We start from the raw sequence: 26862 nt of genomic DNA, 5'->3' as shown, positions 1-26862 counted from the left end.
TGCCTTTGATCATGTGGTTCCTTTGGACACTATCTGTCAAGCAGCTACTTGGGCGTCAACCCATTCCTTTATTTGTCATTATGCTATTGATGCCAGAGCACGGAATGATGTTAGGTTTGGCAAGACTGTCCTGCAATCTATTTTTGGTTGTTGTACTTCATTTCTTGAAATAAATACTTCTGTCAGATTGCATATTGTTTCTGTTTTTTCCCTCCTCCTTGGGTGCTAGCTTGTTATGTGCCCATTGGAGTAAAAGACAGAGACCACGTCGAAGAACTACAGGTTGCTTACCTGTAAATTTGGTTCTTCTAGTGGTCATCTGTCCTTTTACACACCCTCCCGTCCTCCCCGCTGGATCTACTGAAGGCAGACTCTGTGACTGAGGGAATGTGGAGTGGCACAGCCGCATATAGTGGCTGGGGGCTGGGTTCCCACCTAAATCAGGAGAATTAAGTTTGTTAGGTTCTGACTAGATCTCTGCGCAGGCGCATAGCCCATTGTTGTAAAAGGACAGAAGATCACTAGAAGAACCAAAGTTACAGGTAAGCAACCTTTAGATCCTGAATCACAGAAGGGCCTTCACCTTGGCCTGCTTTGGTGCCTTTCCCTCAGCTGTGCTAGACGGAAGATACAGGAAGATCCCCTTCTTGGAACATCTGTGCCCATGTGACTCTGGGCAAATCAAAACCACAGAGCGCATCATTCTCCACTGCTTATTGTATAGAGACATCTGCAAGACCCTTATTCTCCCACATCTCACTAGGTTGCCTGGCCGCACAGACAAATTCTACACGCCCCTACTACTCTCTGACTGCAATCCTTCAACATCACACAATGTCTACAAGTTTTGCACAGCTGCATGCAAAATTCTCCAGGATTTGACCACCAGCAAGTGTTAACCAGGCTTGATACAGCACTTAGTCTTATCTTTAAACCTTTAAACTAATTCTATAGCTCTCTACAGCTGAACTGAACAGAGGGATTAAAGATCAAAAATAGAATCAGGTTTATTTTAGGATTTAAGGGTACAGGAAGAGAAATAATGATTAATGAGCAATAGAATATTTACTGATGAAACTAACAAGACAAACAAATTAAAAGGACTGTTACAGCTCACAAAGAGGCAATTTGACTTGAATTTCTGAATTAGGTTCACTCAAGGCTGACCAGGGAGAAACAATCTTGGAGAAAACAGCTTTGGATTTTAGAAGGAGCAAGAAAGGAGGGGAGTAAGAGGCTTGAGAGCAGATTTTAGATCCTACCTAAGTCCATCCGTTGGAGTGTTTGGACCCTTGGAGCTTGGTCAATGCCAATGAACCAATCTCCTCCAGGGGCAGGCTGGAAGGCAAAAGGCAGGAACGGGAACCCAGGGACCAGGAAGGGGTCTGAGAACCAGGTAAAATCCCAAGGGGATCTGATTTCGGAGACCAGGATCTCACAGTCAAGAGTACTGTGTGAACTGGGCTAGGAAAAATGGTCAGTCTGGAGGCGACAAGGACAGGAACAAAAGTCAAGGCAAGGGAAGATGGAGATGCCAGTGCCAAGACATGACAAAAGGCAGCTGATGAATCCAAGGAAGAGATACGTGGATTGATTGTGTCTTGGTTACAAATAGCCAGCATCTTGCCCTGAGGTGGCATGCTGACCATACCTTTCTGAACAGGTGGACAAAAGGGACAAAGCACAGGGAACATCTTTGTCCTCTTCAAATCTGCTGAAGTACTTCCTTTCAGTACAAAGGGTGAATAGGTCTGACAGACCTGTGTAGGGTGAAATGTAATGGGCACATCAGAGTTTATCTCCTGTCTTTAGACTACCCTAGGAATGTTAACAAGCTAGCTTCCCATGAATTGAGCCAGCCATTAACATTCTCATTAGCAGAGGAGGAGATGATCTATTACCTCTTATCATTCCTTCCCGAGGAGGTGATTATTTGACCTGATCTGCTATGGCAACATAGGGAGAATACTTGGCTAATTCTTGAAAATATTGGCTCTCAATTAACTCATGTCTACTCTGGCTTCCCCACCTGAAAACAAACAAGGGGGTGAGTGCAGGGAGGTTCTCTTGCAGTCACAGGTTAAACTTGACCTGAGAGCTACCATTTCCCAGGCTACACGCCAAATGACATGCCTTATGAGTCAGCTCATGAGTACCTGATAGAGATCTCTCACAGCCCCATGGGATCTGAGCAGCAAAATGTAGGAACTACAAACCTATCGAACCAAACCAGGAGCCCCCAAACAGGCTCTCTTGGAAACAGTAGGCACCAGCAACAACCACTGAAAGAATGCTGTGCTGGGGTTGGATAGGAACAGTTACTGTTCCCCTGCTAAACGTAAGAGAATCACCACTTTAAAAGGTGCCTCTTGATCAGTTAGCAGGGCTTATGCCCCCAGATGTTGTGATCTCACATCCTAGTTTCTGTGTAACCATTATGTAATGTGAGTTTACTCAACATAGCCCTGGGTAAAAAAAAATCAACTTCTTTGTATTATTTTTGAAATGGCATTTGTTCAGCACTTCTTTAATTAGCATAGTATTCTATTTACCGCTTCCTTCAGAGTAACCAAACCAATTTCAGATATTCCAGGGAGATGAGAATATTATCTGAAGTTTAGAACTACTCTGTGAGCTGGAGAGGGAGAATGTGACACAACCACCACCATACAATGTCATTGTACTGACAGGGAATCAGACCCTCTTCCGCACAGTGATCGTTGGCGGGCAGGGTGTGGGGGGGGGGGGAGAGAAAAAACAGTTTCACTGTGGGAGGGAAAGAGAGTCAATTTAATTGTTCCCACTTCTCTCAACCATTTGCTAACCTGTCAGTTGGGACTGAGCCTCTCCTTAATAGAAATCCAGGTGTACCATTCATTTCCTATGGCCTGCCCTGTGGCTCGGTGACTGGGGTACGTAGGTATAACAGATCCAGTTTCTGACAATGTAAAAACAATTAAAACACAAAACATGCTAAATCCAGGATTTTATTTTCAATGCCAAAACTGAGCTCACCATCTTTTCACACGCAGATCCACTCCTGTTTTTCTCCCAAGCTGTTTCAGCAGCTTAATTTAGAAAAGATGCCTTTTTATTGTTGCTGCTGTTACACAATTGGCAGTCAGAAAGTCTATTGCTAGTCTATTGCAGATCACCTAAAGATCTATCAATAGGTCTTGATCTACCTTCTGCCTGCCCTGATGAAATGCACTGTACCAACTGGGGGTCCTTGTATATCTAAGCCTTATTTTCCACGCACACGTCACCAGTCATAATGAGCTTTTCCCTAGTAATTAAAATACCAGTAGTTGAAGCAGAGGATGAGAGTCAGAATGTATAATCTATGGTATATTTTTCTTCCACTATTGTGTGGTTTTATTTCTTTAGGATTCTAAAGAAATCTTTAGGATTCACTGATACTTTGAAATCACTTTTGAAAAGTTCAGTTAATATTCCAAATGTTCTAAACATCCTGTAGTTAGACAGTAGAAATCTCTCCTCCATCAACAGCTTTTTAAAAATATATCTTTTGATGCTAATTCGCCCCCTTTTTTTCATTAAAGATGAAAAAGAAGGCCAAAAAAGCCTTGGCTGAAGTTGAAGAAGAAGAAAACTACAAGGTGCCAGAATACAAAACAGTGATAAATATTTACTCTCAAGATCAGCTGAACATTACATTGTCCAAATGTGGACTACTAATGTTGAGTAATCTAGGCACGGTAAGAAATGCATTAAGAGTTTAATTTGGGTCTGTGTCCTGTATAAAGGGAGCTATACTTAAACTCTAATACCTTTTCACTTGGGGAAATGTTCATTATATTATGATTTCATATATATGGTTTTTGCTTTTTTTGTTAGGCATTTGCTGAAGCAGCTACACAGACTTCAGAAATTTTCAAAAAAGATCAGGCACCTTTTGTATTAATGAATTCCTTAGGAGTCCCCACTGTTGTCTTGCCTAGTGATTCCTTCAGTGTCCTTAATGTTGACCCAAAGACAAAGCCATATGTTCTAGAAGATGGACAGAGTCTCAGCATGGAGTATATTGAGACCAAAGAGCAAGACCATTTCACAGCAATGACTACCTTAAGCAGCAAAGTATTCTACATTCGGCTCAGTAAGTAGACATGAAATATTTGATTTTTCTGTAAATATCAAAAGTTTTATTTAGCAAGAGATTATAGTGCCACAGCAGTAGCCAAGATCTTATTCCAAAATGTTTTTTTAACTTCAGGGATTAAAGCTTTTTAGTCATTTTTTTGTCTGTCTCCTATATGTAGATTAGTACTGCACAGCAGTGCCTCATCTTTATATTGACCTTTAAAAAAAAATTAGCTATTTGAATTTAATCTAGCTTTTTGAAGAGTGCAGTGCACTATTCTCTCCAGCACAGGTGTGCTTTTGCTTATGATTTAGATTTTTAAAAACAGATACATAAGAATACAGCACTCCATTCCGTTCAGTTACTTGGACAGGGTGCTGCACTACTGGCATTTGATCAGCAAGTATAGTGCTAAGATTTTTATTAAATCTAGAAATGCCTTTGATGTTTTAGTTTAACTTGTTTATGTGCTCTATTCAGTTTCATAGCCTTAAGTTGGTTTCTTTTCCTAGCTCCTCAGAATCATTCCACTACTGAAAAAATCCCATTGACAAAAGTGGGGCGAAGTATTTTCAGAGTAAGGCACAATGACTCAGGTGTTGTAAGATCTATTGTGTGTCAAATTGATACAGTTGAAGGGAGCAAGATCATTACAGTACATTCACCTATCCAGGTAATGTGTTTTCTTAGAAATGTTATGATTGGTCAAAGGGTTTTACAGGATCTTTGTCATGATCCATTGTACAATCACAATACTGGGAAATGAGCCTGCGCAGTCACCTCACACAGTGGCGGCTGCTGCCATCTGGGACGGGGGGGGGGCGGGGGCAAGGATGCTAATTGCAAAAACCACACAGTGAATGTTACACATGGGTAAGCCCATTATTTTCAGTGGGCCAGTGTGTTATTTGAGCCACTCAAATTTGGCAGTAGCCAGCACCCACCACCACCACACACACATCCAAAAAGAAAAGAAAACAGCCCATGGCTGGTAAAAGATAACTTACAGTGTCCAGCCAGCCACGGGAGAAAAAAGGCAGCTGATCTGCTGGGAGGCAAGGAACCTCCTGCTTCCTCCTCCTCTGGCTGCTGCAGCTTCTTCCCCCACTCTTACTGGAGGAAAATAGCCTGCTAATCAAGGCTATTCCCTCACCTCATTGCTTTGGATGCCCTGCATCGCTGCCTCCCTGGATTAGTCATAAATGGGCAAAATATACACATGTGCTTGTCTCTTTTGCCCTTTTATGTCTAATCCGGGGAGGCGGTGATGCAGGGTGCCCAAAGCAATGAGGTGAAGGAATAGTCTTGATTAGCAGGCTATTTTCGGCGAAGTGTCTGTGTGCGGAGAGCCCAGCTACTACATTTTCTACCTCTAAGAAACTAGAAAATCATTGCAGGGTGCAAGAGGATGAATGCACTTTGCTATTTAAACACATCCTCCTAACTCCATGGTTCCATGGGAAGTAAATCTGAGAGAAAACATTCTGCTCCACTGACAAGGAAAGAAGGAAACTGGATGCTATCGGAAGAAAATGTTATGCTGTGAGTTCTTTAGCTATAAAACTATCCAATTACAAGACATGCATTATTAAATACAATCACACCATCGGGAAGTGGTTCAGTGAGATGAAAAATGTTCCAGATGGTTTGCAAGGAAATTCCGAGAAGCATATTTAAGACCAGTGAATATAACTAGGCAGTACTTAAGCACAGCAAAGCATCTGGTGGAGTGCAAATCTAAAACCCTAGCAGGTGCAATTACACTGAGGAGGCATGCATGGCTCAGAACATCTAATTTACAATCTTATATGAAGGAGAAGATAGAGAATCTTTCATTCAAAGGTAAGGACCGTTTTAGTCTGCAAACAGATAACACCGAGAAAATGCAGAAATCAAGATATATTATTTATGCTGGCAGCCACACGGGGACAGGCCTTCTCGGTTGCTGCCCCAAGATTGTGAAATGCGCTCCCTTCTGAAATATGATCCTTCCCATCTCTGGCAATTTAAAAAAAGTATTTGAAAATCCACACCCCACACCCCCAAGCTTTTCTGGCTGTTTACATTTTAGGTTTTAATCTGTTTTGACTTTTTAAATTGTTTAAATTGTTCTTAAGTTTTATGTATCTTTTAACTTGTATGTTGTTAACCGCCTAGAAACGAAAGTTTGGGGCTGTGTACGAATTAGATAGATAGATAGAACCTTAATGCCTTCTTATATCACTTAATGGGCTGGGGAGCACAGTCGAGCTCAAAGTCTGCAGAATATGCCTCAGAGAAGTCTGCACATGATTGATTTATTGATTTAGTTAATGGCATCCTTTCTAGCTCTGAGTCTTTCCTCCTAACGCTACAGGACAAGGTAGTCAATCTGTTAATGGACAACAATAGTGCAATAGCCTACCTAAACTGTTGGGGGCAGGGGGGACAATGGTATCAAGGACAGTGTGCAGCCGGAGTATACACATTTTGAGCTGGTGTATATTTCTAAGAGTGTTTGTTGTAGCTTTGCATATGAAAGGAACAAAAAATTTTGGCAGATCAGTTGAACAGGAAAAGCCATTGAATTTTGAACCACAAATGGGAACTCAATTGGAAATTCCTGAAAATTTGGAAATTTTCAAACAACGGGGTTATCCGTAGATAGATCTATTCACTTCAGAAGCTAATCACAAATGCCCTCAGTTCTTCACAGGGGCCGGACTAGGCTGCAGGTTCATGAGACAACCACTTTTTAAAATATATCCTCCATTTCCTGCAATGGTGGGACAACCTATTTTATATATTTCCTCCATTCCCAATAATGACACACGGTTGTCACGATTGTGGTGATTAGAACTATTAACTCATTTCCCTCTCTTCATAAACTGAACATGTGGAAGGGGAAGTTGCAACTCTCTACATAGAGGTCCCATCCTTGCTTCTTATTGATGGAGTGGAGCTGGCAGGCATTCATTCATTCATTCATTCATTCATTCAATGTCTGAATAGCTCTCTGAACGACTATTTTAAATGAAAATGAAGTTTTACTATTTTTGTTTATGTGGAGCTTCTGGGTTTGTTTGTTTTAAAATATAGATAAAGAATCATTTTTCAACTCCCTGGAATATATATGAAAATGGAAAATGTTTGGGAACTGCTTCATCAAAGAATGAATTTAACCTACCCTTGACCTCTTACAGGTAATTATTATTTTCTTTCATTTTTACCACTTTGGTATATATTTTATAAACTAGCTGATCCCACGCAGAGCATCTGTGTGGCAGTACACTCCCCCCACCTTGTGCCCTACTCCTTTCCCCCTCAACCTTCAGCCCCAGTCCGCTCTCCCCACAAGTCTTCTGCCCCAGCTTGCTCCCTCCTCTGTTTTTCCCTCTTTCTCTCTCTCTCTCTCTCTCTCTCATTCGTGCTCCCCCCACCGCTTTTTAGCCTGCTTGTGTTTTCCCCGTTGGCCGTTGCCGCCGCCTCCTTCCTCCAGTCCCTGGTGTCGGGCGGCCAAGCATTCAGCCAGCTCCTTCCTGCACGGCCCTCCCTCTAGCGAGTGTCTTCCGAAGTGGCCAGCCGTTTGTCTCTGCCCAGCCAGGCTCCGCGCTTTCTCTCTCCACAGCTTCCCCCCTCCCTTCTGCCCCAATCCGTTTAGTTCTCCTTTCTGCTTGCCCACTTTCCTTCCTTTCCTTCCCTCCCCAAGCGGCCACTTCCCTATGCGGCCAACCACTGCCCAGCCAATCCGGCGCCTCCGCTGGGTTGCTGGGACGCATCCCCACAGAGTCACATCTACGAGAATTAATATAATAGATAATTTAAATGCTTCTCCAAAGTGTATCCATATTCTGGAGGTGAACTAAATGTTTATCATACTGATTTGTGTATAGTTGCATCGGAATTGTTAGATCTGGATCGTGATCCATTGCATTCATAATTTTATTTATTTAATAATGAATGGGGTTCTGTGCCTGCGCAGGCACCTTGTGGGTAGACTAACTAGCTCCTTGAGATGCCCACTCTGCCTCGCACGTTCTCTGTGCTTTTGTTATAAATGGCAGTTGGGGGCACCATTTGCTGAGTTAATGTTTGACTGACAGCATGTCAGTACCTCGGTACTGGCTCCTCGGGTTAACTGAAATTAGAAAAAATATATAGGTTTACTTTTACGGACTTTGACCTCAGAACTTCTAAAGACCATTCTTCACCTTATTGGATCTAACATTAAGAACAAAAATTGATTTTATAAATTATTTACACGGACACTACAGGGTGTTTTGCCCCGCATGCACTCTAACACCATGGAGTCAAAGAAAACACTCAAAAGATGTGTGGAATGCCATGCAAAGTTTCCATCAACTGACCATCATGAATCATGTTTACTATAGCAATAGCAATAGCACTTACATTTATATACCGCTTTATAGCCGGAGCTCTCTAAGCGGTTTACAATGATTTAGCATATTGCCCCCCAACATTCTGGGTACTATGCCTTGGAGAACAGCATAATACTGCTTTGTGTAAAATATGTTACTCATTTTCCAAATAAATGATGAAAAGTAAGGCGTTTCACCTTCAGGCAGCGTTGTATGATGAGGCTTTGCAGCCGCCGACACCAAGACCAAGCTGCCCTTTGATGTCGGGGCATCCCTCGAGCACAGCGCCCAGCTTGATTTCGAGCCCACATGGAACTGCATCAACGCAGTCTAAAACCGTGTCGGAACAGATGGAGCCTGTTTTCAAAAAGCCAAAGGAGATCTCGAAGTCCAGACACAGGGATAAGGGAAAAAAGCGGAGATCTCCCTCGGAGAAGGAGGGCGCTTCCCCACCAGCAAAGAAACACTGTAACAGGTCGGGGAATGTTACTCCATCCCCTATGGCGGTGCAGACTTCTAGCCTGACAAGGGAGTCGGAGGAGTCCATGCTGACATCGAGACCCAAAGAAAAAAACACGGTACCAGAATCGTCTATGTCGACTGCCTGTGGAACCGAGGGGTTGACGTCGAAGTCGACATTGACATCGATGTCGGAAATGTTCTCGAGGCTGACTACCTCGGCATCAAGGAGACAACTTCTGCTATCCCCAGGACAAACTCCTGTAAGTCCCCTTCCACTCCGCAGCAGAGCAACAGACCAGATAAAGGGATGGAGATGGTGGATATGGTAACTGACTTCGACAAGGATGAGGACATTTCTTTAGACCAAGGTGGCAAAAGCAGATTACCAAGGCAGCAAAGCAGCCTGGGAAGTGCTCCTGACCTCTACACCGATGTCAAAGCGTTTAGAAAGCTTATGTAGGGTCCAAGAGGAGGATAATGCTTACCTGCTGTGGCACCCTATTCCAAACTCGATGGTGATTGACTGTGCATCATCTTCCATGGGTGGTTGTCACCATACAATGCTGTCTGACAAGGAAGGGAGAAAGTTAGATTTGCTAGGCAGAAAAATATTCACTACATCAGAATAGCTAATTATACGACCTGTATGGCATGATATAACCATTTCTTATGGGATACTTTGTTACAAGACTCGATCTCATTGTCACTGGGGGAATTTCAAGATAGGTTTGCAGAGCTATATGAAAAAACTACATCAGTCACTAGGCACCAGCTTAGTGTTTTTAAACACCTTGCCAAAACAGAGTCCAGAGCCATGGTCACTGCAGTGACTATGCATCGCCACACTTGGCTCAGATCCACAGCATTACAGCAGGATATGTGTGAGCGAGTTGAGAACTTGGTTTTTGATGGGAAAGACCTATTCAATGAAAATACAGATTCTACAATGGAGACGTTAAAAAAATCAAAATACACGGCAAAAGCATTTATGGCAACCACATCTACAGCAGCAACTGCCTCTCATAATCACAACTATGGCCGCCAAAGACCTTTTAAATATCAGGACAGGAAGGATTACAGACAGCAATACAAGCCCTTTCAAAGAAACAAGGGTTTTGGTCAAAGAAGTAGAAATCAAAACGTCAGAACAAACTAGGAAAATCCCAGGCTCTTTGATCACATCAGTCCACTGCACAAGCAAAAACTAACAATTGGCAAAGCACCCAATATCTGCTTTGTAGTTTCCAACAACTCCATCAAATTGGCAAGCCATGCCCAAGCATGGCACAACATAACATCAGATCAATGTGTACTTAAAATAATCGAGACTGGTTATGCGATAGAATTCAAAACTTTGCCACCATTCTCAGGCCTGAAGTACACCAAAGCAAGGTGCAAGTGCTTCTGGAAAAGCAGGCAATTGTATTGGTGCAGTGGACAGAGAGATGTACACACGACTGCATATGAGACCATTGCAGAGATGGTATCTAGGGAGCTTCCATCCCAATGTGGACAGCCAAAAGATGTGGCTGATGATACCACATACTGTGCTGAACTCCCTGAATTGGTGGATAGTAGAAGAAAATATTGTGGAGGGTGTTCCATTAGAACCAGTAATACCAACTCAATGGGTGATAACAGATGCCTCCCTAACAGGTTGAGGAGCTCATTGTGGAGAACATCAGATCCAAGGAAGATAGTCCAAGCCTCAAGCCCAACACCATATAAATTAGTTGGAGTTACTGGCAGTGTTTCTGGCCCTAAAGATGTTCGAACCCATGCTCAGGATAACAGTAGTGCAAGTTCAGTTGGACAACATGACAGCGATTGCATATCTCAACAAACAGGGAGGCACGGTGACCAGCTCACTGTGTGGCTTAAGCAATCAGATATGGGAGTGGTGCATTGCTCGGGCAGTATATCCAATAGCCATACACATAAGAGGTGTGGACAATATATTAGCCAACAGCCTCAGCCGGACATTACATCACAACCAACGCCATGAGTGGAAGATCAAGGACATTTGTCTCCAGAGAGTCTTCAAATTATGGGGACATCCACCAGTGGACTTGTTTGCGACTGCTGCCAACAAAAAATGTCAGAAATACTGTTCACCTGCAGGAGTAAGCGACAAATCACTGGGTGATGTGTTCCAACACAGGTAGAACAAAGGTCTCTTGTATTTTTTCCCACCAGAACCATTGATCAATCGAGTACTGGCTCAAATTCTAAGGGACAGCACAACATGCATTTTGGTGACACTGTGGTGGCCAAGGCAACCATGGTTTGCACCACTACTCAGTGTTTCAAAAGGGACTTACCACAGGTTTCCCATTTGCCCAGACCTTCTCGTACGAGAAAAGGGAAGGGTGCAGCATCCAGATGTAAAGACTCTACAGATGACTGCTTGGGAAATTAGTTTCTAAAAAGGTTATTGCTGAATAACAGATGGCTGTCTACGAGACGCAACTATAGCAGCAAATGGAAGAGATTTGCAACCCATGCTCAGAGGCATGGATCTGGATAGTGGTTCCAGACATTCATAACTGATGGGTTCTGCTCCTGTGCAGATCAGCTTCGGTTTGAATTCATTCGCTCCTCACAACGCTGTCAATCGCCTGATGCACGTGACTGTAGTACCTCCTTGTGGCGGTTGAGTGTCCTTACATTCAGTTTCTTGCTGGCCGCCATAGCGATCAGTCCTCGGAACAGTTGCTCCTTAGAGAACATAATTTCTTAAGCTTTTAAAGTAAATAAATACTTCTGGCAATAACCTTTAGTACGGAAACAGACATTCTTCGGAACACCCATGGATAAGGAAATCTACTCGGACTCTTGGCAAGACTACGGAACAAACGACTTCTCTACCATTTGAGGCACCATTTGAGCATGTGCGGTGGCCATTTAAAAAAATTATTATTTTTTTTTAAATGGCTGCTGAAAACAAAATGACCGCCGTGCATGCTCAAATGGCCTCGTGCCCTGCCTGCCCTACCCTAGATACGCCCCTGCCGAGCCGTGAGGCTAAAAGTGGCCTTAATAGAGGAGGCTTTGCTTCCGAGGCAGAAGACGCCCACAACTTCTCCTGTGGTGCAGAGACCTGCAACAACTGTGCAGTCTAAAGTCTTGAATGAGCTGGCTCTAGCCTCGACGTCGACCATTTCGGTGTCGACCACTTCGTCACTGAAGGGCAAGGCTCTGACTAAGAAGCAAGGCAGTTTACTACGCAGCCCGAAAAGCAAGGGTGAATGTATGGAACCACTAGCAGATCACCTGTTACAGGTAAGCAACCTGTTTTTATCGCCTGAAACACACCACTGTGAAACAGGTGCTCCTGTCTATGACCTCTTTGAAATTGAGTGGATTGGCAAATGTGTCCATAAAGGTCCATTTAGCTGCCATTTCATCAAGACACAAGAGTTGGAATGGCACAACTTTGTTCTTTCATCTGGAAAGTAAAAGGTTCTTGAGGGGACTCAACAATCCTTTCCCACCTATAAAGAAACCAGTGTAGCAGTGGAGTTTGTCTTTAATCTTATCCTCATTGACAGAAGCCCCCTTTGAACCACTGGAATCAACAGGTTTGAAGTTTGTCACACTAAAGACTGCATTCTTAATTGCAATCACCACGGCAAAACGTGTGAGTGAGCTAACAGCTTTAAGAATGGACAGACCATACACTCAGTTCTCATAAAGTGGTCATGCGACTGGATCTGGACATCTGCCCTAAAATTGTGTCGGAGTTCCATCTTGTTTTTCTTTCTTCTCAACTACAGTTATATCTGGTATATTGTGTGGCAGATGTTTGTCTGTTTGTAGTTGGAAGTCCCATAATATTTTTACATCTTCATTTTCTTAAACTTTTTTGATTTTATGGTCCCACCAATTTTTGGCTACAGGTAGCTTGTATTTTTTGCAGATGTTCCAGTGTATCATCCCTGCTACCTTGTCATGCCTTTGTTTGTAGTCAGTCTGTGCGATCTTTTGATAACAGCTGATTAGGTGGTTCACTGTTTCATCTGCTTCTTTACAAAGGCGGCACTTGCTGTTTGTTGTGGATTTTTCGACTTTTGCTCTTATTGCATTTGTTCTCAGTGCCTGTTCTTGTGCAGCCAGTATTAAATCCTCTGTTTCTTTCTTCAAGTTACCATTCTTAAGCTATTGCCAGGTCTTGGTGATGTTTGATTTTCCACTTATATTGTGCAAATATTGACCATGCAGGGGCTTATTTTTCCATTTTTCTGCTCGGTTCTTGACTTGTTCTTTCTTGTAAGCCTTCTTTGTTTCATTGGTGTTGAATAGTTTCTCGTTATTGACCATTTGAAGTGCATCTTCTTCACTGTCCTTGATATATTCTTCAAGGCCTCTTTTCTCCTCCACTACCATTTAATGGACTTGCAGCATTCCTCTTCCACCTGAGCTGCGAGGGAGGTAGAGCCTATCTACATCACTGCGGGGGTGCAGAGCATGATTGATGGTCATGATTTTCCTGGTCTTACAATCTAGCATCTCTAGCTTTGCCTGGGTCCACTATTATTCCTGCACTGTATCTGATAACAGGTATAGCCCAGGTGTTTATGGCTTGTATGGTGTTCCCTCCATTGAGTTTGGACTTGAGGATTTTTCTAACTCTCCTGATGTATTCACTTCCCATTTTTCTTTTAAATTCAGCGTGTGCAATGTTATCAGCCTGGAGAATGCCCAAGTATTTGTAATGTTCTTTTTCTTCCAGGTTCTTGATGTTGCTTCCATTGGGCAGTTCTATGCCTTCTGTTTTTGTTATATTTCCTCTGTTCACTGTTAATGCAGCACACTTGTCGAGTCCAAACTCCATTGCTATATTGCTACTGAATATACGGACAGTGCTTAGCAGTGATTTGATTTCTGACTGGGACTTTGCATACAACTTCAGATCGTCCATGTACAGCAGATGGTTTATTTGACTTGATGTTTTAGATGTTTGGTATCCGAGGCCTGTTTTGTTTAGTATTTGTGAAAGTGGAGTTATGGCGATTACAAACAACAGAGGGGATAGTGAGTCCCCTTGGAAAATGCCTCTTCTAATGCTAACCTGTCCAAGTGTCTCGCCACTGATTGTTAACTGTGTACTCCACATGCTCATGGCTTTTTTAATAAATATCTGAATGTTTTTGCTGACACCAGTTGTTTCTAAACATTTTAGGATCCATGTGTGAGGCAATGCATCAAAGGCTTTCTTGTAGCCAATCCATGCAACACTTAGATTTGTTTTTCTTCTCTTGCAATTTTCTAAAATCATTTTGTCAATCAGCAGCTGGTCTTTTGTGCCTCTGGTGTTCGGGCAATTTCATTTCTGTTCAACTGGAAGCTGTTTGTTAGTTAATAAGTGTTGCATCACTTCATCTGCTATTATTCCAGTTAATAATTTGAACATGGTTGGCAGGCAGGTTATCGGTCTATAATTACTTGGAACTGCACCTTTTGCTGGGTCTTTAATTATGAGATGAGTTTTCCCAGTTGTTAGCCATTGTTCAATATCACCTCCTTGCAAAATGTGATTGAACTGTTTTGATAGTTGTTTATGAAGGCTACATATTTCTCTATGTAAACCGCCCTGAGCCATTTTCGGAAGGGTGGTATAGAAATCGAATCATTATTATTATTATTATTATTATTATTATTATTATTATTATTATTAAAATGGTGACCCAACTGCTGTTTACAATGAAAGCACGGAGCACGTGTGAGGTAGAGTGGGTGACTCAAGGAGCTAGTTGGTCTACCTGCGAGGTGCCTGCGCAGGCACAGAACCTCATTCATTATGAATAGAATGATCACAACCAGATCAAGAGTTACAGGTGAGCAACCTGTTTTTCTTTCCAAACGCAACATGCCTGAACAGCCTGATGCTCCTTGGGTTGATACGGTGTGAAATTTCCAACTTGTGTATTGACTTGCTGAAATGTTTCTCAGAAGTGTATACAAAATGGAGATATTTATTTATTTATTAAACCTAAGATGTTTAATACAGGACAGCTTTCAAAACGTGTGTGTGTGTGTACACACACACATACAATGCTGGGATATGGTATTCATATAATTTTTCCTGGAATGATTATATGGACATATTCCACCTTGGACTGACAGAAAAAAGCAGAATCTGAGCCCACTATTCTGGGTATTTGATACATATTATGACCGAGCAAGCACTGCAGCAGGAATTGGCTCTATATATGAGGTTCAGGAGGGTATCCAAGTTCAGGAGAATGCCAGCATGGTTAACAAGTAGAATCGGGGAAGCTATAAAAGGGAAGAAGACTTCCTTCAGAAAATGGAAGTCCTGCCCGGATGAAGAGAACAGGAAGGAACATAAACTCTGGCAAAAGAAATGTAAGGAAAAAATAAGGGATGCAAACAGAGAGTTTGAGGAGCATATAGCTAAGGGGAATAACCAAAACCTCTTTAAATATATCAGAAGTAGAAAACCTGCCAGGGAGGCAGTTGGCCCCTTAGATGAGGAGGGTGTGAAAGGGATTATTAAGGAGGATAAGGAGATTGCAGAGAAACTGAATGAGTTCTTTGCATCTGTCTTCACAGCAAAGGATACTGACCATATACCCTTAACGGAATTAAGCTTCTCAGATTTAGAGTGTGAAGAACTGGGCCAGTTTGAGGTGACAAGGGAAGATCTAAATCAGGCTTCCCCAAACTGCGGCCCTCCAGATGTTGCTGAACTACAACTTCCAGCATACCCAGCCACAAAAAATTGTGTCTAGGGATGCTGGGAGTTGTAGTTCAGCAACATTTGGAGGGCCACAGTTTGGGGAAGCCTAATCTAAATTGTCTTGAAAAACTAAAAATTAACAAATCGCCAGGGCCAGATAGCATCCACCCAAGAGTTCTGAAGGAACACAAATGTGAAATTGCTGATCTCCTAGCAAAAATATGTAACTTGTCCCTACAATCAGGCTCTGTCTCAGAAGACTGGAAAGTAGCCAATGTAACTCCAACTTTCAGAAGGGATCTGGGGGGATACGGGAAATTACAGGCCAGCCAGCTTAGCTTCGGTGCTGGGTAAATTGATGGAAAGCATACTTAAGGATAAAATTGTTAAACATATAGACGAACTTGAGTAAACTTAGCAGTCATAGGATAAGGGGACAGGTTCATGTATGGATCGGTAACAGGTTGAAAGACAGGAAATAGTAGGAATAAATTGACAGTTTTCACAATAGAGGTAGGTAGGAAGTGGGGTCCCCCATGGATCAGTACTGGGACAAGTGCTCTTTAACTTGTTCATAAACAATCTAGAAGTTGGGGTAAGCAGCGAGGTGGCCAAATTTGTAGATGACACCAAACTATTTAGGATAGTGAAATCTAAAAGAGATTGCAGGGAGCTCCAAAAGGATCTCTCCAAACTGGGGGAGTGGGCAACAAAGTAACAAATGTGGTTCAGTGTTAACAAATGTAAAGTGATGCATATTGGGGCAAAAAAAAAACCCAAACTTCACATATATGCTGATGGGGTCTGAGCTGTCAGTGACTGACCTGGAAAGAGATCTTGGGGTCATGGTGCACAGCTCATTGAAAGTGTTGACTCAGTGCACGGCAGCTGTGAAAAAGGCTAATTCCATGCTAGGAGTCATTACGAAGGGGACTGAAAATAAAATGTTAATATTATAATGCCCTTATACAAATCTATGGTGCAACCACATCTGGAGTACTGCGTACAGCTTAGGTCACTGTATTTTAAGAAGCATATCGTAGAACTAGAAAAGATGCAGAAGAGGGCAACCAAGGTGATCAGGTCTTGGTGCATCTTCCTTATGAGGCAAGGCTACAGCATTTGGGGCTCTTTACTTTGGAAAGGAGGAAACTAAGAGGAGACATGATAGAGGTCTATAAAATTATGAATGGAGTTGAGAGAGTGCACAGAGATAAATTTTTCTCCTTCACTCACAACTCTAGAACCAGGGATCATCCCATGAAACTGAAGGTCAGGAAATTTAGGACTGACGAGAGAAAGGACTTTTTCACACAGCGCATAATTAATCTATGGCATTCTTTGCCATGGGATGTGGTGATGGGCACTAGCTTGGATGGCTTTAAAAGGGGCTTAGGCAAATTCATGGAGGACAGGTCTGTCAATGGCTACTAGTTTGGTGGCTGTGGGCCACCTCCAGCCTCAAAGGCAGGATGCCTCTGAGTACCATTTGCTGAGAAGTAACAGCAGGAGAGAGGGCATGCCCTCAACTCCTTCCTGTGGCTTCCAGCATCTGGTGGGCCACTGCATGAAACAAGATGCTGGACTAGATAGTCCTTGGGCCTGATCCAGCAGGGCTGTGCTTATTTTCTTATGTGCTTATGTGAGCTTTTAGTGTGGTCGGAAATGGGCAAAATACTTCTAAAAAGTATTTTACATCTAAAAAACCTGTCCAAATGTATTTTAAGATCCAAAAGCACATGTATTTTTAGATAAAAATTACTTGGTAAACAACCAATAAAAATACAAACCACAAAATAGTATTTTAAAATAATCTTAAGATACGAAATTCTCAGTACCTAGAAAAAAGTAACAATTTTGAGATGTTCATTACTTATTCGAACTTGTTTCCCTTTCCTTTAAGCAATACAAATTTTTCAAAGATTAAATCACTCATGTTGTGCCTTCTGGGGCTGTGAATCAACCTAGCAAAGGAAAGTAACTGTTCTACGGGACCACTTGGTGTTAGACTTGTATTATATCTTTTAAAATAGCCATCGGACAATGGGATACCCATCCAATATACTAATGTGCAAGGGTTGTTATGAGGATAACATGGGGGAATTCAAACTTGGGATACTGTACAGTCAGTGTCTGTCTGTCTCTCTCTTTCTCTCTCTCACTTCACATTATTATTATTATTATTATTTATTAATTTATTTATTAGATTTCTATACCTCCCTTCCAAAAATGGCTCAGGGCAGTTTACACATGCTCTTGTGGGGGGAAAGATGACTTTTAAAACTAGAGAAGCTTTTAATCCAGTCTAAGCAAGCATGGCTGCTTGATTTCCTGTTTTGTTCTGTGTGTCCCACAGTGATACTGAGGTTGTTCTCACAACCAGCCTAACCCTGGCTAGGGCAACCCATCCCGGCTTAGGCTGTTCATGTGAAGCACCAAGATCTTCGCGAATCCAGGCGCTCCCGTGCAGCCTGACCCCTTTACTAAACCCGGCTGATAGCTGGGGTTAAGGTTGCGAGTGCACCCTTAACCCAACTGCTGGGTATTGTTTGTCTCCCGGGCTGTGTGCAACCCAAGGAGACACAGAGATGGGTGAATCCCCCAATGCACAATGTGTTTTGGCCACATTTCACTTGGTGCTCCCCTGTGGAGCCCTGCTCCTCTATGCATGTGGGAGGCATGCCAAAGACCTGGGACTTGGTTGTTTGGGGGAAAGGGGAGTTAAACGCAGCCTCTCCCCCGTGCACACCCTCCCCACCTGCTCTCGGCAGTCATGAGAATCACCTAAATGTGTCCCACTCCCACCACAGCCAAGTAATGTGGAAAGCCAGCTAAGCACTCTGCATGCCCTCCAGTAATCTGAACACAAAGCTCTCTAAAGGTAAAGTACTCTCCAAAACAACCTGCCTAAGCCTTAGGCAAATTTACACAAAGACGGGACTAGAAGAACTTCAGCCTCTTCAGGTCAGGTCAGGTTTCTAGATGAAAATATTGCAGCTAGAGGGACAGAAAATTTAAAGCAAGCAAGTTGTGAGGTAGGAAGTTCTCTTGGATCCAAAATCTGGGATGGGGGAGGAGTTGGTCCCTCTTTTTCCCTCCCCCTTGTGGATGTCCATGCCACCCTCAACCCCCCCCCCCCCAATTTCCCATTTTATTCACAGGGATAGTCTCTCTCTTTTTCCCCATTGATTTTCAAACTTGGCTGACTGACTCAGTCAGCAGCAGAGTAAAACTATTCAAACTTCAGAGGGTAGAGAGGGAGGAACAGAGCACACACACACACACGAGGATGCGTGAAAACCAATGGGCTGCCTGCTTGCAATAAAAAGGCAGCTCCTGAAGCAAGAAAGAAAAGCTATGTTTTTGCCAATGTATTTTAAAAATACAAGATAGCCTGAGCAAATGTGTATTAGATACAAAATACTTTTCTGGAAAGTATTTTAGATGCAAAATACAAAAGTATTGAAAATACATATTTTAAATACTTGTATTTTAGATTGTGCCTATCTCTGAGTGTGGTGAGTTGCGTAATTATTATACTGCTTTGTTTAACTCTGTTTTTACATTGATTTCTGAGAGTGTTTAGAAGATTTAAATCACTGGATCTATTGACACTCAGCCCCCATTTTAAGATGCCTTTGTCTCAAAGAATGCCGACACAATATAGAGTGACTAAGGCCACTCTTGCAGCCCTTCCCTTCCCCTCCAGTCTTTAATCAGTCACACTATAACTGCTCTCTCTCCTGATATATTAACACATTTTAACACACAGCTACATATACCCATAGTGACCATGCTTTGCCTTCATAGCGTTTTCTCTCTCTTCATGTCAGTGGCTAAGGTTTTGGACAGAAAAGGCAACTTAGCTCTGCACAGCAATTCTTTGGATAAATGTGATCAGATTGCTCTGTTGAACACCAAGAACAATTAATTTCAAAGATTTATGTTGTTACAAGGCTTAGAGAGAGGTTTTTTCTCCAAAAAATAAATAAATCTATATTTGTGTACTTCTTTACAGATCACTACTATTTTTTCGACCAGTTACTGAAGAAAATAGCATTTCTCAAGAATATGAAACAAGTGAAGGAGTTAGCTTTGATGAAATTGTGAAGAATTTTGACAGATCGTTGCAGAAGAAATGTCAGCCCATAAAATCATCTAACCATCCTCTTATCATCAATATTGTTCCAGTGCAAGATACATTGATAACTTCAGTGTGTACAGATGATCAGTGGGATTTACCATACATTGTTCATTTATGGCCTTCTGTTGTTCTTCGCAATCTTCTTCCGTATCAAATTGCCTATTCCTTAGAGGTAGTCTTCTACACTTCTCATTTTTAACTTGTCCTGTTCTTCTGAGCATGTAGAAAAATATGAATATTGTCTGGAATGTATCCCCCCAGTCATTCCATCATGACTGTCTACATGATTTTCATAAACATGTTGCATCCTGGTGATCTGCAGAAAATATGCTCACGTGTCCAGAAATCAGTTGCTGCTTTGGAAAGATGTATGATAACATCTTTGAAAGTTCAGGCTGCAGAAACATCTGGTTAGATAAAGTATTCTTTCTATGTGCAAGGGCTACTAATGATATGATACAAAACTGGCCTGGGAGTGCCTAGTCTTTTAAAATATTCATAGGAACATAGGAAGCTGCCATGTACTGAGTCAGACTGTTGGTCCATCTAGCTCAGTATTGTCTTCACAGACTGGCAGTGGCTTCTCCAAGGTTGCAGGCAGGCATCTCTCTCAGCCCTATCTTGGAGAAAACCAGGGAGGGAACTTGAAACTTTCTGCTCTTCCCAGAGCGGCTCCATCCCAAGGGGAATATCTTACAGTGCTCATATTTCTGATCTTCCATTCATATGCAATCAGAGTGGACCCTGCTTAGCTAAGGGGACAAGTCATGCTTGTTAGCACAAGACCAGCTCTCCTCTCTGTAACATTCCTACTGTTATGTCTAGCCAATTCATCTCCACCTTGTATATGTCAATTTGTTGTTATTAATAATAATTTAACATATATAATTAAGTCTAAATACATATAACTTTATGTAGTACTACTACTACTACTAATAATAATAATAATATATAATTTCCAAGTGTGTGCCATGGGTTGGTTGCTCACACTACAAAACCCATACATCCCTTCATCTTCCAAGACATTCAGGGGTTCAGACAATTCATCTATATCCCCCTATAGAAAACAGCCATCTCAGAAGCTCAATTATCTTTAATTGAGCTTAAAAATTGGCACCATTGTTTTCTTTAGAGGTCAGATCTCTGGAAAAGCAAGCAGGCAGCAGGATTTTACATTTATGTGTTATACCTTGCTGCCTGCTTTCCTTTTTACAATGCTTATGTTGATGAGTGATATCCGCTGTTTCTCGAAGAAACTATCACGCTAAAAAAAATACACAGTTAAAAAATATAGCTGTGCACACTGGAAAAAAATAACACAATATTATGACATAGACCCAAACACTTACCAATACAAAATCTCAGTATTACAAGCACACTACACAATCCTTGTTTTGAAGAAGTAATTACAACTTAAAAAAAAAAAAAAAACCTTCAATGAAATTCAAGCACCTTGCCTTCATGGATACTTAATCAACACCTCAACACACTTCCTTCCCATTGATTAATACTACCATAACACAGAGCTTTGATGATGGACTCTTTCTGCCAGCATCTGTGTTTGCAAATGGTCAAATGTATGTTTCATTAACAAGAACACAACATGAATGCAACTTGTGCAACAACTTTACATTCAAGACAGGAAACATGGAAAACTGCTCAACAACAAAAGAATTTGTACCAGAAATTTTATGAAAGAATTATTATTGCAATTTAAAAAATAGATTTAAAGAAACCTATACCCTGAAAATGTCAATAGTGCTCAACATCAAAACTCTTAACAACCTGTTACTAAAAATTACTTTTTGCCTGTTATTTTTGGTGAGCACTTCAGCTAGTAATATCACTATAGCACAGGGTCAGGAAGGCTGACTGACCATCTAATTAAATAATCTGCCTTAGAGAGAATACTTTGCATTGAACTAACTAGATGCTTGTGCAGTCTATATTTCAAAATGTTCAAAAACATATCACACAACTTTCCAAAGCAGCTTATTTCATTGCTGAACTGCTTTTTTCTAGGGCTGTGCAAAGATTCAGCATTGAGGCAAAATCATCTGCATGTTGCCCTTGGCTCCATAGCAAGGTGACAGTTCCCAGTGCTTACACAGAGTGGTCCTCTGCAGAGCAACAGGAAGGGTTACTAAAAGAATTCAGAGCCCCAGGAAGACTCATTGGTGTCTTGGAAGGCATGTAGGGAATGCTCAGAAACCTAGTCCTTCCCAGCAATTTCTTCATAGAACTGAGGAAAGCACTGTGAAAGACTACATTTCCCAATACGTGCCTTGCTCGATGCATTCCAAGATGTCCCTGGGGTTTCTTACATCTCTGAATCCCTTTAACAATGTTCCTCAATGCTGTCCTGTGCACAGGACTGCTCCGTGCAAAGGTTTGTGCTGAGAGCCATTGCCTCCCCACAGGTCAGTGGCAATATGCAAATAATTTGGCTTCAAAGCTGAATCTTTGCACAGCCCTACTTATTTCTAAGTATAGATTCGTAAGATTGCAGTATCTAAGAACACTGAGGGGTTAGAATAATAGCAAGAAATACATCAATGATATAGAATTGTGTCCAAAGGAAAAGGTTTTACTGCTAACAAGTTCAAATGAGGTGTATATGAGGTGCCCACTATTTTCATACCCCTGTGATACTGTGGCTTTTTAATAATAACTAAAGCTGTTGTTAAATAATTATAGGGTCAGGCCTAGTGAATTGTGTTTCTCTCCCTTCCTCCCCACTGCAGTTCCTTGTGACCACAAAGTATCTGTTCTTGAGAGTTGGAACTTTCTGGAGCAGCATAGGATGGGGTATTTCAGGGGCTGCAGCAGGAGTGGGGAATAGGCAGAAAATGGAAGGGGGACACCTTGCATGACCAGAAGTGCCTTTCTGCTTGAACAAAGCACATCTGGATCCAATCTTATGTAACTGATTGATCTGGATAGTGATTCCAGCAACATACATAAGCATGAGTTCTGTGCCTGCGCAGACGAACTTTGGTAGAGTTCGTTAGCTCCTCATGATGCCCTCAACCGCCTCTGTACAAGCCTGCAGTACGGCTTGCTTAGCGATTTGGATTTCCCTCACAAATGCGGTATCTGCAACATCATCTTGGACAGTATACAGTTTAATAGATTGTCCCAGTCAGACTCCCCTTGTCCATGAGCGGAATCCTGTGCAAAGACCACCTTCAGAAGGTGCGAGGGCTGCAGGAGTAAACTCCCCTCGACTGACAGGCACCAGCTTTGCTTACTTTGTTGGGGGGAGGGCCATACGTCCACAGCTTGTACCATTTGTGCAGGCTTTTCTAAGCAAATGCTTAAGAACAGATTAGTACGCCTAAAGGCCATGCTAATGGAGGGTGCCCTATGCCCAATACCATCTACGTCACAATTCCCCCCGGGAGCTGCCAGAATATTGCAGTCTAAACTCCCGGGAGTGGGGCAAATCATTTCTGCACCGAGCCAAGAGACTGGGTTTCAAAAACCAAAAGCCCCAAAGACGGGCTCAAAACACAGACATAAATCAACTCTGAATAGCCCGCCTCCCAAAAAACACAAGAAGCGAGACCACACTCCTGAGGCAACCCCTTCCCCTATGGTATTACAGGAGGCAAAAACTTGGCATCAAGCGGCTTCATTATCGCCTGCTCCAACACTGCGGCTTTCTCCATCAATGCCACGCCCACACCTCTCAACAGCAAAGCTGGAAAACATTTCAAAGGTGGGGGAAAGCGCCCATACTCACCAACATGTAACTAAGCCTACTTCGATATCGAGTCGACATCGAGAGGCTCGACATTGAGGGCTACCGCGATGGAGCAGCTGTCTTTTGAACAGCTTGCTGCTAGGACTGCTCCCTCAAATACAATAGATTCTGCTGTTGACACAGACGATCCTAACATCGCTACCGGGCATATCATCAAAGCTGAAGATTACAACACAAGGATGGACTGCCCAGAGGACAGAAATCCTGACTTGGAGTGCTTACTCCATTCAGAGGAATCCACCCCTTCCACAGCAACTTTCCGCAGTTTCCTACACCCCAGTCTAGATGTGGAGGAGGATGAAGGAGAGGTTTCAACCATCTTGAAGACTCCCTCTGCTGGCACACAATGGTTACTGCCCAATGGAGGAAGGGGTGATGGTTCAGTTACATTTGTGCCCAAAGAGTACTCGCTCTTTAAACAGTGGCAGGGCTCACGCCATGATACAGGTTACACCTATTAGAATTCAAGATGCACAACCTGCTGGAAACCAGCATCCACACTAAAGGACCATGTCAGTCCAGGCGAGTTTCGCCCCGCAACCGCTGGGTACTGTGACCCAAACAACTCAAACTGCAATACCTGACCAAACTACAGGGCCAATGCCCCGTTCTAGTGATGTAACTGCTCGAGACAACACTCGCCCAAATGCATATCCAGAATCATCGGACTCTTCGGATGAGGAGAGTTACACTTCAGACTCTTCCAGACCCTACTCAGAACCTAGTTTTCCAGAACCAAACCAGGATGTAACACCTTCACTGACTATCTCTCCAACTGAAGAGTTAAAGTCACCAACAAATAATGGAGATGGCAAAACTACGGGAGCTAGACTTACGCCCAAAAACATCTGACCTGGACAACCCAGTCTATAATTTCATGAAGAAAGCACCAGGTCTACAGCCTGTATATCTCCCAGTACTACCTGTCATCAGGAAAGCAGCACAATCAGCTAGGGCTGTGCATGGTCCGGAGTCCCCCCACATCCGGCATGGGGGGGGACTGTTACTTTAAGCGGGGGGGTAGTACTTACCCACCCACCCCCGCTGCTCTTCCCTCTCCGGCGCTGTTCCTTTGAAAAATCTTCTTGGGGCGGCAGAGTTCCTCCCCGCCGCCCCTGCCCCCGTCGTTGTCGCTTAAGGTGCAAAAGAGACAAGCGCTAGCGGCACGCATGCTCGTCTCTGATGCTGCCGCGCGTGCACCGCATACGTCACGTGACGTATGCGGCGCACGCGGCAGCATCAGAGATGGGCGCATGCATGCCTCTAGCGATCGTCTCTTTTGCACCTTAAGCAACAACGACGGGGGCAGGGGCGGCGGGGAGGAACTCTGCCGCCCCAAGAAGACTTTTCAAAGGAACAGCGCCGGAGGGGGAAGAGCGGCGGGGGGGTAAGTACTACCACCCCCCCGCTTAAAGTAACACTCCCCCGCCCATCCGAACCGCCGGACCGGTCCGGAGGTCATTCCAATGGCGCCGGACCAAAACCATGCACATTACTACAATCAGCTTGGGAGGTAGTCCAAACATCGACTCCTACTTCAAATAAACTGGAAACACTTTACAAGAACAAGAACAAGACAACAAGTACCTGCACAAACACCCACTACCGAATTCACTGGTGATAGACTGCGCATCTACATCAAAAACAGGAAGACACCACACTACACCTGCAGAAAAAGTGGGCCGCAGATTGGATGCCCTGGGCCAATGGTCATATTCCACGGCCTGCTTGTCTATTAAAATTGCAAATTATATCACCTGCCTCTCCAAACTTACACAATTCCTATGGGGAAAACTATATGATGAGTGAACTACACTCATTCCTAAGGAATTCCTATACAGGTTTGAGGCCACATTTGCAAGAACCACCACTGCTACACACCAGCAGTTGGCCAATGCCAAACATCTTGCCGAATCAGAATCCAGGACCCTTACTTCAGCAATCATGCTGAGGCGACACACGTGGTTATGATCCACTTCCTTACAGCAGGACATGCATGATCAGATTGAGGCACTTGCTTTTGATGGCAGGGGCCTGTTAGCGGAATCCACTGATGATAGCATGGAACAATGGATGAAGTCTTAAGAATGCAGCAAAAACTTTTATGACAGCACAGAAATTTTCAACTAACAGGTATCAGCCTCACCAGAGGCAACAATATAACTTTTGCTGTAATGACTGCAAGGAATACAGGCGACCTTGGAGTCGCTATAACAAAAAGGGCTACACAGCCAAAAATGTCCCTAACCAACAGAATAGAAATAAGACTGGCCAGCAAAACAAACAACACCTGTGACATGGTCCAAAGCCAGAGTCTAACGAATCGCCAGAACCACGTCACATCATTGACCCCACCACCGGTCACCACAAGGAACAACAACACCCTGTGGATAGCCAGAACTACCATCTAACTGGCTAGTCATGCTTCAGCATGGTACCATATAACATCAGACCAGTGGTCTTATGTATAATCCAGACAGGTTATGCCGTTGAATTTGATACTCTGCCAGAGTTTACTGGGATAAAATAAACGCCTGAAATAAAATAATAGTGGGATAAAATAAACTCTGAAAGAAGAGGTCAACGTCCTGTTGCAAAAGCAGGCTATCTTTTCCGTACCTTAGGTTCAGGGCCACTCAGGTTTTTACTCTAGGTACTTCCAAATACCTAAGAGAGACTGGGGCATTCATCCTATCATGGACCTCCAAGGTCTAAACCAGTATGTTGATGTGAAGAAGTTTCATATGATAGCGTTGCAAGCAATCCTTCCCCTGCTCCATGGAGAGGGATGGATTGCAACGTTGGATTTAAAGGATACCTACTTCCACATAGGCATACAGGCAAACTACAGGAAGTTCCTCCGCTTCACATTGGGCAGCCTACTTTTCGAATATAACGTACTACCCTGCGGTCTCGTAACAGCCCCAAGAGTATTTACAAAATGTATGGACGTGATTGCTGCCTACTTGAGACTACAGGGAGTCTCTATTTTTCCCTATTTAGACAATTGGCTCATCACGGCGAGAATGAAGGACCAGCTGAACGGGCATGTGAATACTGTTATGTCTCTCCTGGAACAGCTGTGCATAAACATCAACTGGAAGAAACCACATCTAGTACCAGCTGAGCGGCTACAATATATAGGTGCTGTCTTGGACATGTCAGCCCAGAGTGCATTTCTGCCCAAAGACCGTTTCCAGTACATATGTGACATGGTGAACCACTTTCAAGCGCTGCCCATACAGAAGGCCAGATTAGTTCAAGTCCTCCTTGGCCTCATGGTATCTTGTACAACCACAGTCTGATAAGCAAAGCTCCAAATGAGGA

At 43.0% G+C, this 26862-nt stretch overlaps 1 protein-coding gene across 5 annotated transcripts in view; it reads left to right on the top strand.

The window, feature by feature from the left end:
* VPS13A (vacuolar protein sorting 13 homolog A) overlaps window positions 1-26862 on the top strand; it is a 354074-nt gene that overhangs the window by 238312 nt on the left and 88900 nt on the right. For all 5 annotated transcript variants that reach the window (XM_053292130.1, XM_053292129.1, XM_053292133.1 and 2 more), the window contains exons 43-47: window positions 3564-3719; window positions 3859-4117; window positions 4615-4775; window positions 7181-7284; window positions 19644-19941. In XM_053292130.1, the coding sequence (XP_053148105.1) occupies window positions 3564-3719; window positions 3859-4117; window positions 4615-4775; window positions 7181-7284; window positions 19644-19941 (978 nt within the window). The remainder of the gene's footprint in view (window positions 1-3563; window positions 3720-3858; window positions 4118-4614; window positions 4776-7180; window positions 7285-19643; window positions 19942-26862) is intronic.

The sequence above is a fragment of the Hemicordylus capensis genome, chromosome 2 (genome assembly GCF_027244095.1).
Source record: "Hemicordylus capensis ecotype Gifberg chromosome 2, rHemCap1.1.pri, whole genome shotgun sequence".
In the NCBI taxonomy this organism is placed as follows: domain Eukaryota; kingdom Metazoa; phylum Chordata; class Lepidosauria; order Squamata; family Cordylidae; genus Hemicordylus; species Hemicordylus capensis.
The sequence above is the reverse complement of the archived record's forward strand: the minus strand, read 5'-3'. Positions and strand labels throughout refer to the sequence as shown.